Source organism: Chenopodium quinoa, unplaced genomic scaffold (assembly GCF_001683475.1).
Source record: "Chenopodium quinoa cultivar QQ74 unplaced genomic scaffold, ASM168347v1, whole genome shotgun sequence".
Taxonomy (NCBI): domain Eukaryota; kingdom Viridiplantae; phylum Streptophyta; class Magnoliopsida; order Caryophyllales; family Amaranthaceae; genus Chenopodium; species Chenopodium quinoa.
In genome coordinates this window covers 9,413,722-9,429,770 of record NW_018743252.1, presented here as the reverse complement: position 1 = coordinate 9,429,770, position 16,049 = coordinate 9,413,722, and the positions used below count along the sequence as shown (strand labels likewise).

The 16,049-nt window shown below is 34.5% G+C and overlaps 1 protein-coding gene across 1 annotated transcript; it reads right to left on the bottom strand.

Annotated features, from left to right (window-relative positions):
* Positions 1-13,039: 13,039 nt before the first annotated feature.
* Positions 13,040-14,779, bottom strand: LOC110734862 (SKP1-like protein 1B). Its single transcript, XM_021914997.1, has 2 exons — positions 14,183-14,779; positions 13,040-13,563 (listed from the first exon to the last, which is right to left on the bottom strand). Exons 1-2 carry the CDS (start codon positions 14,474-14,476, stop codon positions 13,390-13,392), a joined length of 468 nt encoding a protein of 155 aa, XP_021770689.1. The 5' UTR covers positions 14,477-14,779; the 3' UTR covers positions 13,040-13,389.
* Positions 14,780-16,049: the final 1,270 nt, after the last annotated feature.

Here is a 16,049-nt window from a genome sequence, read left to right as displayed (position 1 = left end):
ACTTACCTTGATGCCTCGTACCTCTTTCTAATAACAAAATACACACGTTAGTAACTTCAAGGAAAATAATAAACAACAATTAAATTCAATAACTAAAAGAGAGATTTGGGACCAAACCCTCAGAAATTAAACCTTTCACGTCTAGGGCAAAGACAACTTCGAATATGGCTAGGTGCTTCTAGATCTAATGAATGCGGAATTTTGTATTTGAAAAGCAAGGTTTAGAAAAGAGAGAAAAAAAGAGAGATGGTGAATGATTAAGGAAAACTTGATGAGAATTGGTGAATGAAAGAATAAGAATTGAAGAGAATGAGAGAGGATTGAAAACTGATTGTTGATGAATGAAAACGGAGCTTTTACGTCATTATTTATAGAGAAAATCAGCTAAAAAGATAAAATAAACAAAATAGAGTCTGGCGCACGCAAAACGAGATTGGCGCCAGGAATTGGCCATTGGCGCCAGGCGCTCGCGCCAACGTCAGCGCCAGGTGCCAATGCTGGCGCCAGGCGCCAATGCCCGACGTTAGGCGCCAATCCTGTTTTTTGACGCGTTTTCTAAAATCAGATAAATTTTGCCGTACAGGAGGATAAAATCGTATCTTTTCCTCAAAAATTCTCTTTGATTTTAATTAAAACTCTGAAAAGTAAACAAAAGTCAATTTATCAATGCTAATTGAATTAGGAAGGAAAAGAACCTTCTAGAAGAATCCAGAAGACTAAAACCATTCCTAATTGCATTAGGAATGATAAATCATATTAGGCCCTCCTCTAGATCATTGGGCCGCATATAAAGCTCAAATTGGGCCCAGTTTAGTAAATTGGCCATAACTTCCTCAATATTCATCAGAATTGGGCTTATAATATATCGTTGTAAAGCTCTTGTCAAGCCCTATCCATCTACGCCATTATTGGACCCATATCATGTACCAACCAAACTAGATTGTCTGTTTTCTTAAAATAAGTTTTCAAAAACAGAGAGAAGAGAAAAGAAATTAAAACAATCCACAACACTATACTTTCCACACTTTCACTTCATTCGATTATGATTTGACGCGAAAGGTACTCATCACTGGGTTTGGTTTTGGGGAGACACAAATGGGTGTCTACAAGTATCAATAAGAAGATTTTCCCCTCTCTGTTCTCACTATCTCTTGAAACCGTTTGCCAACAATGGTTCTTCTCCCTTGACAAAGAGAAAAGCTCTACCTGGGAATCGATAGTAAACGCTTTTATTGATAGGTACAAGTGCAATATTCAAGTTGAAACCGACTATAGACAACTTATGATGCTAAGACAAAATGAGAATGAAGGCTTTACTTCCTTCTTTAATAAATGGAGGCGAACTTCCGCTAAGATGATTGAGGTGCCCACTGAAAAAGAATCTGTGAGGATGTTTATCAAGAATCTCCAAGAGAATTATTCGAAGCATTTAAAATATCAACACAATCTGAATACTTTCAAGGCCGTTTATGACATCGGAATTGAAATCGAAGATGACCTCGCAAAACAAAAAGTACTAGCAATAGTAACCACAGTGGCTGGAAAGGAAAGAAGAACGACAATCCTTCTTCTTCCGAAAACGCCCACTCTAGTAATAATGTTAGTACCTTTGACCATAATGGTGTCTTAGCCATGGACAATCAAGAATCTAAAAGGAAACCCAGGAGAGAGTTCACACCCATTGGAATGACCTATGATGCTGCTTTTGATCGTCTCTATGACCGAGGGTTAATAAAACATATTGGCCCTACCGAGGATCCAACACCAGAAAATCAATCTTCGAGATGGAATCCAAACTCCTATTGCAAGTACCATCGAGGAAACGGTCATACCACTGATGAACGTTATAGGTTTCAAAACCTCATTCAAGATCTCATAGAGGCAAATGAGATCCCATTGCCTCTAGCTAGCGAGAAGATTGGATGATGTCGGAGCAAACAACACAAGACAGAGGCGAGCTTCAATGACGAGATTTCATGACCTCTTTTTTCTATTTCTTTTTCATTTTTTCCTTTCCCCAATAAGTCTAGCATAGGCACCTTTGTTTTCCCTTAGATTACTTTTGTAGATTCTTTATTTATTTTCCTTTAATAAAATGAGCATTTATTTTCTTGCATATGATCATTTCATTATTATTGCATTAAAAAAAAAAATCATTGTCGAATTAAGCATAAGGTATACCAATGATTTGAGGCACCCCTTGTAGCCACATCATATTACCTTTCACCCTTCTAATTTACAATCCTTTATTCATAAACCACTTTGAGTCTTGTCTAACGATAGACCTTTCATTTTTCAACCCATATCTATCTAACCTTGGGACAGGACAATGTGCAACTTATGCAATTCTAAAAAAGGCTTGAGTGAATTCAAAAGATTAAAATAGAAAAAATAAGAAAAAAAATAATAATAATAAAAGTGTACAAAAGGGTAAGTGTTCCAATGTCTTTGACATGAACATGTCTTTGATATGAACACGTCTCAAATTGCGTCTCTTATCGAGTGCTCGGTACCGTGCCTGAGAAACATGAATGCCCAGTGAGTGATAGACCGCATGATCGGGATTGCCCACACTTATTAAAATAAAATAAATGCTAAAGCAAAAAGAGATAAGAAAGCTAAAAAAGAGAAGCAAACCTCAAGCATAAAAATATAAAGATCCAAAAGCAAAGTTGCACACCTTGGGGACTTATCTAGGGTCTTGAGCCTTTATCCCCTTCTTCTATAACCTTTAGCCTAACCACGTTACAACCCTTAAAAAGACCTTTTTTGAGGTATACACACATTTGTGCGAGGTTCGGCTAGAGCTACGTTCGGCCTGATTCCTAACGGATACGTAGGCAACCTCACATCGAGGTGCAGCCGTAATAAACATGCATTCATATTCACATTCACACACCATGATCATATCAAGGGATCTCCTATGCTCAACCCTATCCATGTAGAGCTAGACTTGGGGGCTTGATCCTTACATCATTAGCTTACCTAGCCTAAAGAGTCACCATCATTTGACTCTTCTTGAAATAATATCTTTCCACACACTTAGCTCTTGTGGCCTAGCTTTAGTGTCACTTTCACACACACATCACACATACATGACCAAATATACTTCCCTTAGGAACCCTTTATCATGAAATATTAACATAATGCTGAAGCATGCCTTGTCACATCACTTGTCAATCATAATTGTCATTGCATCACGAAGTATGAAGTGCTTAGCCTCCGTGCCTAAGTTACCTAAATACTTTCATTATCGAGTCAACTAGGATAGTCTAAGATGTTACAATCCTTGTACTACGAGAAACAACATTTGACTAAGCTCATTCAACATGCATTCGGAAACTTCGCTTCTTTCTTTTTTCGCGTCTTTCTTTTTCGGGAGAAAGTTGGTACCCTCCACAAAAATGACGGAAATTTTTTGCTTTTTTGTATTTTCGAGTCGCGCGATCACATTACAATGCACACACGAGTCATGTACACATTGAGTCATGTCGTGTCATATCACTTTGATTTGGGTCTAACACATTATGTCATTTCACTTTGAGTCGGGTCAACCTCAAGTCAGTCACAAAGAGTCAAGTTTATACCTTGAGTCGTGTCAAGTTAATGAGTCAAGCGACGTTAAACCTTAGGTCAATCCTAAGATGATTAAAGAGATTAACAAAGTTATATAGTAAAAAATAAATACATGTGCAGCAGAATAGGGAAGACCCTACTCCAACGCCAGGCGAAAACATCTAGCGTCTGGCAATATATTTTAGCGCCTGGCGCTAGATCCCAGCGTCTGGCGACAGAGTCAATTCTTGGCACCAGCAATATTTCAGCAGCGACAGAGCTCGAAGGCTCTCAGAACGGTGATTTCGACCTCATACAGCAATTTCGGGTTCCTTGGTACGCTAGTTAGCCCCTATAAGCAATTTGACATGATTAGTAGTCGACTCGATTACAATCGTAGTAAGTGATTGACCTGACAAAAAATCGTATCACTTAGCTTAAGCGCCTAAAACACTGGATCATTACAAGCACCAACGTATCGGTTTAAAAGCAAGCACTTAAACGACAATAATTCCAAATACGGATTGTCGCGCATTCTTCTTAAACGACAATTTTTCCAAGATTGGATTGTCATCTCCAACTGACAATATTTCCAAAAATGGATTGTCGTGCATCTTCTTAACGACAATCTTTCCAAGATTGGATTGTCATCTCTGGCAAAGTTTCCAAGCGTGGATTTTCGTGCTCCTTCTTTGTTTGGCAAGTTTTTCCAAGTTTGGATTGTCATACATTCATCGACCCATTGGCAAGTTTTCCGAGATTGGATTGTCATACACCCAGTTCCCTATGGCATAATTTTCCAAAGGATTGTCGTAGGACTCTATTCATCATAAATTTCGGCAAAAGTTCCTCAACGTGGATTGTCATTCATTTCAGTAAGTGGCAAATTTTCCCGAAGTGGATTGTCGGTCGACTCTTTTTTGAAAATGTTCCAAGACGCGGATAGTCAATTGTGGCAATATTTTCCTAAAAGGATTTTCGCATAACGTTGGCAAATTTCCAAAGTGGATTGCTTTCAAGAGTTATATTCCAAGATGTGGATTGTCGATCGTAGCAAAATTCTTATGACAGATTGTTACGAAGCATTGGCAACTTTTCCCAAAAATTGGATTTTGGCAAATTTTCCGAGATACGAATTGTCGCTTCATCGTGGCAACATTTCCAAGGAATTGTTACGAAGCATTGACAACTTTCCCTAAATCGGATTGTCATACATCATACAAGAGTTGTGTTGGCAACTATTCCCAAATAAAAGAGGATTGTCATCACAGCAAAAGCATGGACATAATGGTTCACAAGCAGCAAACCGTAGACGTAATGGAATAACGGAAGCAAAGTTCAAGCGAGCTTTAGAGATCGGCAAGCGTGGTCTTCGGAAATTTTTCTTCGGAATATTAAGCTCTTTTGTTCAGAGGCGCGTGAACATATCCAAAAGAAGCTCTTTGTTCAGAGACGAGTGAACATCGAAACAGCAAGATGACGTTCCATAGATTGTGGAAAGTTGTCAAAAAGCAACTGAAGGTGATTTCAGGCAAAGTTGTCTTCGATCGTGTTCCCTTAGACGTGGAAGATGGTCATAAAGCGCAAGGGGATGATTTCAAGCGAAGTTATCTTCGATAGTATTCCTTTGGACATGGAGTATTATCATAGCGGAAGAGGATTGTTTCAAGCCAAGCAATCTTTGATAGTGTTCCCTTTGATGTGGAATATTATCAAAGCGGAAGAGGATAGTTTCAAGAGAAGCAATCTTCTATATTGGAAGCAGTTACAAGCGTATCGGTTTTCAAGCGGGATGGCATTCTCTTGGCAGGAGGTCATCAAAACAACAGTAAAGCGGCAGCAAATCGGTTACCTTCAGAGACGTGTGCTCGACGGTGCAAGATACGCGTTTCTTAACTCTTTTATCTGTTTAACTAACGCTAGTTTGCATGTATCGACGTTACAAGAATGATTTAGGATCGCAGAACGTTCTGAATCATTCCCCGTCCCTATCGATACTTTGACTTTTGTTTTCGAAACTTGCGTTTCTCCAAACTCAGTCAAAGTGGGGGCTTCTGTAGAAACCCATTTGTGTCTCCCCAAAACCAAACCCAGTGATGAGTAACTTTCACGTTGGATCGTAATCGAATGAAGTAAAAGTATGGAAAGTTTAGTGTTGCGGATAGTTTTAATTTCTTTTCTCTTCTCTCTGTTTTTGAAAACTTATTTTAAGAGAACAGCCAATCCATTTTGGTTGGTCCATGATATGGGTCCGATAGTAGTGTAGTTGGATAGGGCTTGACAAGAGCTTTTCAACGATATATTATAAGCCCAATTCCGATGAATATTGAGGAAGTTATGGCCAAATTACTGAACTGGGCCCGGTTTGAGCCTTATATGCGGCCCAATGATCTAGAGGAGGGCATTATATAGATTTATCATTCGTAATGTAATTAGGAATGGTTTTAATTTTCTAGATTCTTCTAGAAGGTTCTTTTCATTCCTAATTCAATTAGCATTGATAAATTGACTTTTGTTGACTTTTTCAGAGTTTTAATTAAAATCAAAGAACATTTTTTGAGGGAAATACGATTTTATCCTCCTGTAAGACAATTTCTATCTGATTTTAAGAAAACGGGTAAATTTCTAAATTAGCGCCAAACGCCAGCTGTAGCGCCTGGCGCTAGCATTGGCGCCTGGCGCTGATGTTGGCGTCTAGCGCCAATAGCCAGCGTTGGCGCCAACATCGTTTTATGTGCGCCAGAACTCTGTTTTGATATTTTATCTTTTTGGCTGATTTTCTCTATAAATAGCCTTCTAAAAACCCCGTTTTCATTCACCAACTCTCATCAAGATTCTCTTGATTACCCTCTCTCTCTTTTTCTAAACTAGCCTTTTTTAAATACAAAATTCCGCATACATTAGATCTAGATACACCTAGCCATATTCGAAGTTGCCTTCGCCCTAGACGTGAAAGGTTTAATTTCTGAGGGTTTGGTCCCAAATCTCTCTTTCAATTATTTAATTTAATTGTTTTGTTTATTATTTTCCTTGAAGTTAATAACGTGTGTATTTTGTTATTAGAAAGAGGTACGAGGCATCAAAGTAAGTATTTTAATGGTTTAATCGATATTATGATATAGAAATTATGCTTAGATTGTTATTATGATTCCTAATATCATGTCTAGGGTAATTTTAATATTAAGTATGATTGTTATGATGCCTTTTATGTTCTTCCTAATATTTATGATTCTTAGTATCATGTTTATTGGGTAAAGTCGTATCCCCTAATCAAAAGTAATTCCTAAATCCTCTAACTAATTCCTATTCCTAATTAATTAATATAATCTAGATTATAAAATAACCAAAATATAATAATCGAAGGAAACTAAACTACTAAGAGTAAAAGTGAGAAAGAATAAAAGTAGGAGGAGAAACAATGAATAAAAGGCCTAGGGCATAGGTTCACCAATAAATAATATTCCGGGGTAAAACATAATAATCAATCATCAATGCATACATTAATCAGATCATAAAGGGCTTTCGCTACGTATTACAATCACACAATTAATTTACCAGTATTAAATCTCATCTCTCGAATCTCGACTTAACCATTTATAAATTAACATGCCTATTGAAACTAGACCTAAACTTTAATTCTCATCTGTCGAATCTCGAATCAATATTGTCAAACTCATGCATAAAAGATCTGCGCAAATCTAGTCACAGAGCATTAAATAAATCAATAGAAAATTAATCTAGCATTGACAATTAACAACAATAAATTACCCCTTCATAATATTTATGGATCCCCACAAACCCTAGAAAGAAAACTACTCACACATAACTAAATCTAAATTAAACAAAGCAATTAAACAAGACATGATCAAGGAAAAAGATTAAATAAAAGATGGAATTAAACCAAGAGTTGTAGAAAGAGAAATAAAAGAGAAAGAAATACTAAGAGATTAATTAAGAGGAGAGAGAAAGGAAAAAACTAAAACTAAACTAAAGAAAAAAAAAAAACTAAAACTAATTAATCTAAAAGCTCCCCCTTAACCTACGTACTACTACTCCTTTTATAAGGAAGTCCAACCCCAACTTTTTAGTTTCCTATTCCCAACAAATCTCCAATTAGAAAAATTAATCAGAGCCCTTTCTCGCAACTGTCGCTGCCCCAATCAGATGCGGAGTACTGTATTAGGCCCAAGTAAACAACAAACCGACTTAACAAAAACAACATGCAGCATACTAGCTTGACTGGCAATTGGGCCATCTGGCCAGGCCTGGTCAGTTGAGCAGCGAGCTGGGCTTTAATGCTCCATTTCTCTATTGTTCTTGGCCTTGGTATTTTAGAATTTATTAGTTCAAGTTTATTCACTTGTTTGGTCCGTGATATAATAACTTGTAAAATCTTGGACCTTTTCTCGTATTGAGCCCTTAATCACCAGATTAAATTTCTCTAACTCGGCCTTGTGCTTAAAATATATGGTCATAAAATACGATCAAACTCCAATGACTTTGTAGTGGCTCAATAAGCTCGGGAATTAACATTAATCTGCAAATTCCTACAAAAATAATACCAACTCTACAAAAACACTAGAAAAAGTATATTAGTAATAAAAATAGTTTCGTAGAGCTCAAATATTCACAAATATGACCGTGGAACGGGGAATAAAATATATATATATAATAGACTGATCACATGTTAGGGTTAAAGCTTTGATTTTTATTGTTTAGTGACATGCTAGGGTTTGTTATTAATCTTGTTAGTATCATGCCTATGATCTTGCTATTATTATTATGCTTTAACATGATTATTTTTATTATGATTATTTTTATATAATTGTTATGATTGTTATGATTTTGATTATTTTGATTATTATTATGTTGCTTGATGATATTTATTGTTATTGCTTGATCACACCTTTTATGCATGTTTAAAGGGAATTGACACTTGTAATCACGCTTAATAAGATAATTAATAATCTTGTTAGGGTTAATTTGATTATAATTCAAGTGATCGCCAATAATAGTTTTATTTGTGCATTAATATTCAACCAACATAGATAAACAGTTTTAGGGTTAACCTATTGATTGCATGTTAGTCAGAAAGCGCACATGAATACGATCAGAATAAAGTAGAGGCCCATTATTAGGGCAGGTTCAATCTCTTTTAGGTTGGATTTATACCTTCATCCTCGAACCCTATTTTGGTTCAAGACCTTATGGAGTTGACGATCTCTTGGATCGTTAAGGGGTGTAACCTTCACCTCGTGAACGGTTTACAAGTTCCTAAAACTTGTTGGCGACTCTTTTGCTCTATCTTCTTTCCCTTTGGACGCCACCGTACTTTAGTGTATGATCACAGTAGGGTTCAAGCTAGGGGATTAACGCTTGAAATATTCCCTACAATATGTAGTTTTTACAATTACTATATGGTATGACACATTGTTCGTTTTTTATATAATCCTTGTTCCCATTCTTTTCTTAGTAATGCATGTTTAGTTGCACAACTTTTTGTGAAACATCGATCACAACATGATTATCGTGGATATCTTCCATCCATGGAGGAAAAATGGCGTAAATATTACACCGATATTCCTATGATTTATATTTTTGCTTCTATTTTAGATTCTAGGAAAAAATATGATGACACTTTTTTTATTAATTGATATTTGTTATAGTAACATGAATTTTGAAGATGATGTTGAAACTTTTAAAAATAAGGTGACTAATGAGTTTATTTCTTTATATAGAGTTTATGAAAGTAAATATGGAACCGTGTCTCGATTTTCCCCTTCTCAAACATCCAAAAATGTAAGTAAACGGGTCAAAGGTTTATTTGCACAAGCTGCTAACATGATGTCCAAGTTTTCAAGTACGGAATCATCATCAAGTAAGAGAACACAAAGCGATGTTTCGGAGTTGCAAATGTACCTAAGTTATAACTTCATGAAAGGCATGGACGATGAAGAGAAATTTGGCCTCGACATCCTTGATTGGTGGAAATCACAAACCATGAAACATCCAATTTTGTCGGCAATGGCTCATGATATTTTTACTATCCAAGTCTCATCCGTTGCCTCCAAAAGAGATTTTAGTGCGTCGGGACGAGTTTTAGACGATAGAAGAACAAAACTAAAACTCGAAACACTTGAAATGTGTGTTTGCTTCAAGGATTGGTTGGATACCGAAACTCATTCTAAAGATCGTACTTATTCACAAAACGACGACTCCGATGAAGGAATGTCGACTTCTTTTAGTTATCATACTTCTCAATCAACTCAATTGGCCGATGAACTTGAACCACAAGGAGACGAAGACGAAGATGAAGACGAAGGCGAAGGCGAAGACGAAGAAGAAGACGACCAATAATAATTACATTATTACATATTTACATTATACACTATTGTATAATTTTTGTATTATCGAACTTCGTATTCCGTATAATAAATGAAGTTATTCATACACGTCACTAATACACTATTGTACGATTTTTAATTATCATTAATTATTTTGTATTATTGAATTATCGTACCGGCTACCGTCATATAATAAAATAAGTTATTCTTCAATTTTTTGTGTTTTCAGATTATCGCACTCGTATTTTTTTTATTATATGCATTGTTGTTTTTAGCTAAATTAATAAAATTGTTTTTATTTGTTTATATAAACTTAAATATAATTAGATAAATAATTTATATAACCTAAATTAAATTAAAGTTTTTCAAAAAATCTAAACAAAATATATTAACATTAACATAAACATAAATTAATCACATTATTTATATAAAATTAAGGTGTACTAAAAAAAAATATATATCGTTTTTTTTTTTCATTTATTAAAAAAAATTAAAAAATAAATAAAGTGGCACGGTTTGACCCGCGGCCCGGCACGCCACGGCCCGCAAGGCGGGTTGTGCCGTGGGTTGGGGTGTGCCAATTTCAGGCATGGCACGGCACGGCCTGTTGCCCATGTTTAGTGATGATGCTCTTCGCTTCTATTAGATTAAAGTGTTTTTCTTTTTAGAACATAAAACTTGAAACTAAAATAGAGAGTGTTCAATTAATATATTGTCAAGGGATGTTAAATACCACCAACAAAAATGATCAAAACCGCGTACATTTATTGTAAATGGACAACCATGCCCTCAGTACTTCACCACTATTTTCTCTCTTACCACCACTCACTAACACCTTGACACCACCACCTCGGTGACGACCACTACCACCACACTGACCGACAACAATCACCACCATCCCCTCAATGGCGACCCACCACCCTCCCTCGTCGGCGGGAAGATGGTGTTTTTTTTTTTTTTTTTTTTTTTTTTTTTTTAATTTCTGACAACCGTACAACCAGAGCTTAAAACCGGTTACCGGCCTTGATAATTGGTTTTGGGCTCTGATTACCATGGAAACCGGGTACCAGCAACGATAACCAATGCCCAAAACCAGTTACGGTGTGCAGTATTCGAAGCCCAAAACTGGTTACTGTGCATGGTAATTGATTTTTGGCTTCGGTTATCGCGCACATAACCGGTTTTGGGCTCCGGTTACCACGGTTGCTGGAAATAGTAAGGGCATGGTTGTCGTTATAGAGGATGATGTGGTGGGTTGCTAGTCAGGGTGGTGGTTGTCGTCGCCGGTCGGAAGGCATGGTGAGTTGTCGGGGATGATAAGGGGTGGTGAAATAGTAAGGGCATGGTTGTCTATTTACACTAAATGATGGCGGTGGTGATCATTTTAGACGGTGGTGTTTAGCAATTCACATTGTAAATCCCATTAAAATTAAACGTGGTGTGATTTTGGAACTTTCATCCCCCTTTTCATCTTTTGGTATGTTACTCCCTTATTTTTTTTTTTATTTTTTTTTATTTTTTTATGCATCACTTTGATTTTTACATTACTCACATACTGTGGTTGACTTAATTTTTTCACCTCTATAAAATAAATAAATATTATTATATAATATATCATTAAATTAGTCATAATGTCTAGTTTCATAATATAATTTTGTTATAATTTTTACTAATAGACAATTAAAGATATTAATGGTCAAAGTTGCGTCTCAGCAAATATGTCGGTCAAACTGATGCAAATTAAAAATAACAGAGGGAGTATTAAAGATGATTAATTGCTCCTTTTTTGTTTCATTTAATTACTGTGATTTGATCCTTTTTTGTTTTATTCAATTAATATGATTGGTCCCTTTTATTGTTTTCGGATTGCTGACATGGACTATGCATTTTTTTTTTTTTTTTGCAATTTATGTACTTATGTACTTTCCACTCATGTGTATTAAGAAATCTTAAAAAAAATCTTAATTTTTGTGAAAAAAATAGGCATGTAAATAAGAGCACCCGCTGTGGCAAGGATTGTGATCCTTTTAGAGCCACTTTAGGATACTTTTTGGTATCCATACCAATGTTGATTTATCTAGGAGGATCCTATTACACAAAGGAATATACTGTTTCCTTTCCATTGAAAGGATAACTTCCTCGGCCCTATTAAGCGCAAGATTGAGCAAGTAAAGACAAAAAGTGGGTCCTGTATTTGACAAAAAGTAGACGAATTTTACCTTGCAACGGTAACTTAGTTGTCATATGAATTCAGTGCATTACAATTTGAATTCAGTGCATTGCAATGCGAATTCATTGCAAGGATACTCATTGATGTTGGAAATATTTAAGAAATATGATATATAAATAAAAAGATGAAGATAGTGGGAAGTGATGTGGAAGAAAGAGAGTGTGATGTGTTAAGTGGAGGAAAGGAGAGAGAAATTGGGAAAGGATTGTAGCTTCCTCTTGAATGCTGGTGCTCTAATAAACGAAGGAGTAATATTTAGGTATTAAAGCTTGTTAGAGACAATTGACATAATTGATTTCGAAATATATATTAGACTTAAATGAAACCTATTATACGTATTAATTTGAATGGAATCAATTGATCTCTTAGAATATTGATTTGTGTGATGTAACCTTTATTTTTTTTTTTGAAACATTGTGTGATGTAACTTGATTGATTATAAATTATATTCAGAATATATATATATATATATATATATATATATATATATATATATATATATATATATATATATATAGCGATTTAACTTATAAACCTATGGTATAATCGATTAAATATGAATAATGCATGATCTGTGCATTCAGGTGCATCATGAACATGGTGCACCCGGTTAAATAAAAAAAAAAGACAGAAAGAATATTTAGATGTTCGAAAAAGAACGTGTAGGTTTTTGAAAAAGAACATGTTTGTGTTTAACAATAAACATGCATTATTAAAGAACATAAAGACATTACAATAAGAACGTGATAAAAAAACTTTATTAAAATTTTATGAAAAATCACACATTAACGGAAAAAATCTTTACCAAAGATATCCTTTCCCCAAAAATAGTTTCTCTCTCTTCAAAAATTTAACTTTCCATAATAATTTTAGTTCTCTTTCTAAAATATTATTAACTAAAAAAATTCAAGATTTTATTTTCAAATTAAATTTCAAATGTCAAAATTCAAAATAACATATTTTTAGGTTATAAGAACATAAGTTATAATGTAAAAAAACATATACTTCATATCCGAATAACACTGACCAAATTCAAAGAACATGTGATAATAAAAAAATTAAAAAAAAAAAATGATATATGCTAATAAACTTCTAACGCTTGAAATTAAATTAGATAAACTGATAAAGCAGTAAACATAGTTTGTGCTACAACAATAAGCAAACAAATGTAGCAGGGTAATTAAACTATTTAGAAACACAATTTGAGACTGGTAAATGAAGTTCGTTGTCCTAAATAGTTTAGTCCATTGCTATTCCAGATTACTCGAATGCCCACTGGTTCTCCCTGCGAACTTCTTCCTCTTCCTCGGGTGTAAAATCATTCTTGATATTGAAGTGCTTCCTTATCTGCTCGGGTGTCTTTCCCTTGATCATATTCGCCACACACTGACAACTTAAATCTAGCAGACTCTTAATATCCATGTAATTAGCAGCCTGCATTCACACACTCGATCATGAAAATGTAAATACTCCGTAAAAAATTAGCAGTAGTTTACATTTACCACATAAAATTAATTTAGTTATACTCGATCATCAATTATACATTCTAGAATTAACTCTAATTTAATTGAAGGCTTCAAAAAAATACTCGATCATCAATTAATCATGTACTCGTATATAATATATAATCGTATCAACGAACACGTTACATTTTCACTAATGTATAAGACTATAAGTATTAACAAACAACTCATACATCTCTAAGCGCAATAGTTGGACTAAATAATATATGTCGTTATCAAAAAAATTAAACTAATATTGTAATCATCAAAAATTAAAAATCATACATCATGAAACACCTAATCGGATGTGGCGAGTCTGGGGACATGAATTTCAGATTTAATTAAAAAGACACCAAACATAAACTATAAAAATAAACCCTAAAAATAAATAATTAATCATGAAATTAGCCCTAAAATAAATCAAACGAAAGAAGCAAAAAGAAATTGAAAAAATAAACTAAAAATATACAAAATTAACGTGAATAACATATAAACCAATATCAAGAAAATAGATCAAAGGAAAAAAAAAAAAAAAAAAAAAAAAAACTCACAAGAATGAGATCAAAGAGGATTTTCTGGTCGACTTTGAGGAAGTCGGCATCCCATTGCTTGAGATCATCATTTTCGGATTCAGCCTTATTCTCTTCCTCGACATGTTTGTTGCAGTACTCAATGATCTTTGACAGAATTGCTGAGCTCACATTTGGCAGCGGAATTGGATCGTTGCTTTCGCCGATGTCTTCGATCAGGTTCTTGATGGTTTGAGATAGCATTGCTGCTTTTTCGTCGACCTCGAAATGCTCATTATCGGCACTCTTGAGGATTATCTTCCTGGAAAAAGCCATTGCAATTCAAAAGTAGGGAAAATTGAAGAAAAAGAGAGGAATTGAGTATTGGAGTATGAGAGAATGTGACGAGACTAAGAAAGACTAGAGCAGTATTTATAGAACTTTTGGAACAAGGGGTTTCACGTTTATTTTAAGCCCATGTAATTCCAAAAGCAATACTATATATGGTAATATACAACCTTTTTTTTTTTTTTTTTTTTTTTTTTAAACCAATGTAATCCCACAGTTTTAAGGAGTGTTTTAATAACTTATTTCTACCAATAGGGTATGTTCACATTTAATGAAATGAGCTGAATTGAATTGACCTAAACTGATTGGAGTTGAACTAAACTGATTGGAGCTAAACTAAACTGAACTGAACTAATTGGAATTGAACCAAACTAAACTGAACTGAAATTAAGTAAATGTGAACATACCCTTAAGCATAATTGTCTTAACATATCTGAACTTATTGGTTACGGAATATCGAATTAGGATAGTCATTTATTAGCATGTATAAAAACATATGACAACTTATTTACTTGTCGGTCTTATCTTATCTGGATCATCTTAACCCAACTGTAAACCTCGTGAGTCAAACAAGACTTAATTGAGTGGTTTTCGACTTTTCGTAATTAATGTTAAAACCGTAAACTAATTCCTTATATGCGTTGATTTACAAATTGTTTCCCATTGCACCATCCACATAGGATTGGTGGAAGTTTCTATTTTTAAATTATCCGAGCATCAAACTTGCTAATTAAAATAGCAGTTTTTTTTAAAAAATAATACCGCTAAATTCATTAGCGATTTTTTAAATAAAATATATTAGTTGCATAGCGATATATTTCAAAACCATTATTGTGGGGCTTGTTTTGCATCATTTTTGATTTTTAGTTTTCTGTTTTTTTAAACTAAAAACCAAAAAAGGAAACAAGAAAAAGGTGTTTCCACTTTTCTGTTGTCAGTTCTCAAAATTATCATCATTTTAATAAGTTTAAATAATTTTTTATTCATTATGTGACATATATCATATACTTTTAAAAACCAAAAAACCAAAAAACAGAAAACCACAGCGATGCCAAACGAACCCGTAATTGGCGGTTTTCATTTAATCATATTTTTACATATTGTTGGGGTTTGGTGAGTCCGACTCACCGCGGAAACAAACCCAAAAACAAGACCGCACTCGCAATAAATAAAACCATAAACATAATTAAATTAATCACAAGATTAAGATAAGCTAATTACCTTTGACGCGTGCTTCGCTCTAAAATGAGCTCCTACTTGAAAGCTTCAAGTCCCGCTCACACGGAGACCTCCAACGAAGTCCACCCGCACCAACAAAACTGACTAGGTCCAATGTCTTGGGGTTAGCAAGACCCGACTAATAAAACCCGAGTAATTATATTGAGTTCAAAGGTTTTCACTAATTGTGATGCCTTTTCCAACTCTTACTCAAGCATCATACCCAATGCCCATACTTGGGTATTTATAGGAAATGATGGGAGTATCATTTACTCTCCCTTCAATGTGGGATAGTATGATTTTTCCATTTTATTTTAAAGCTAAAATAAAATTAATAATCAAG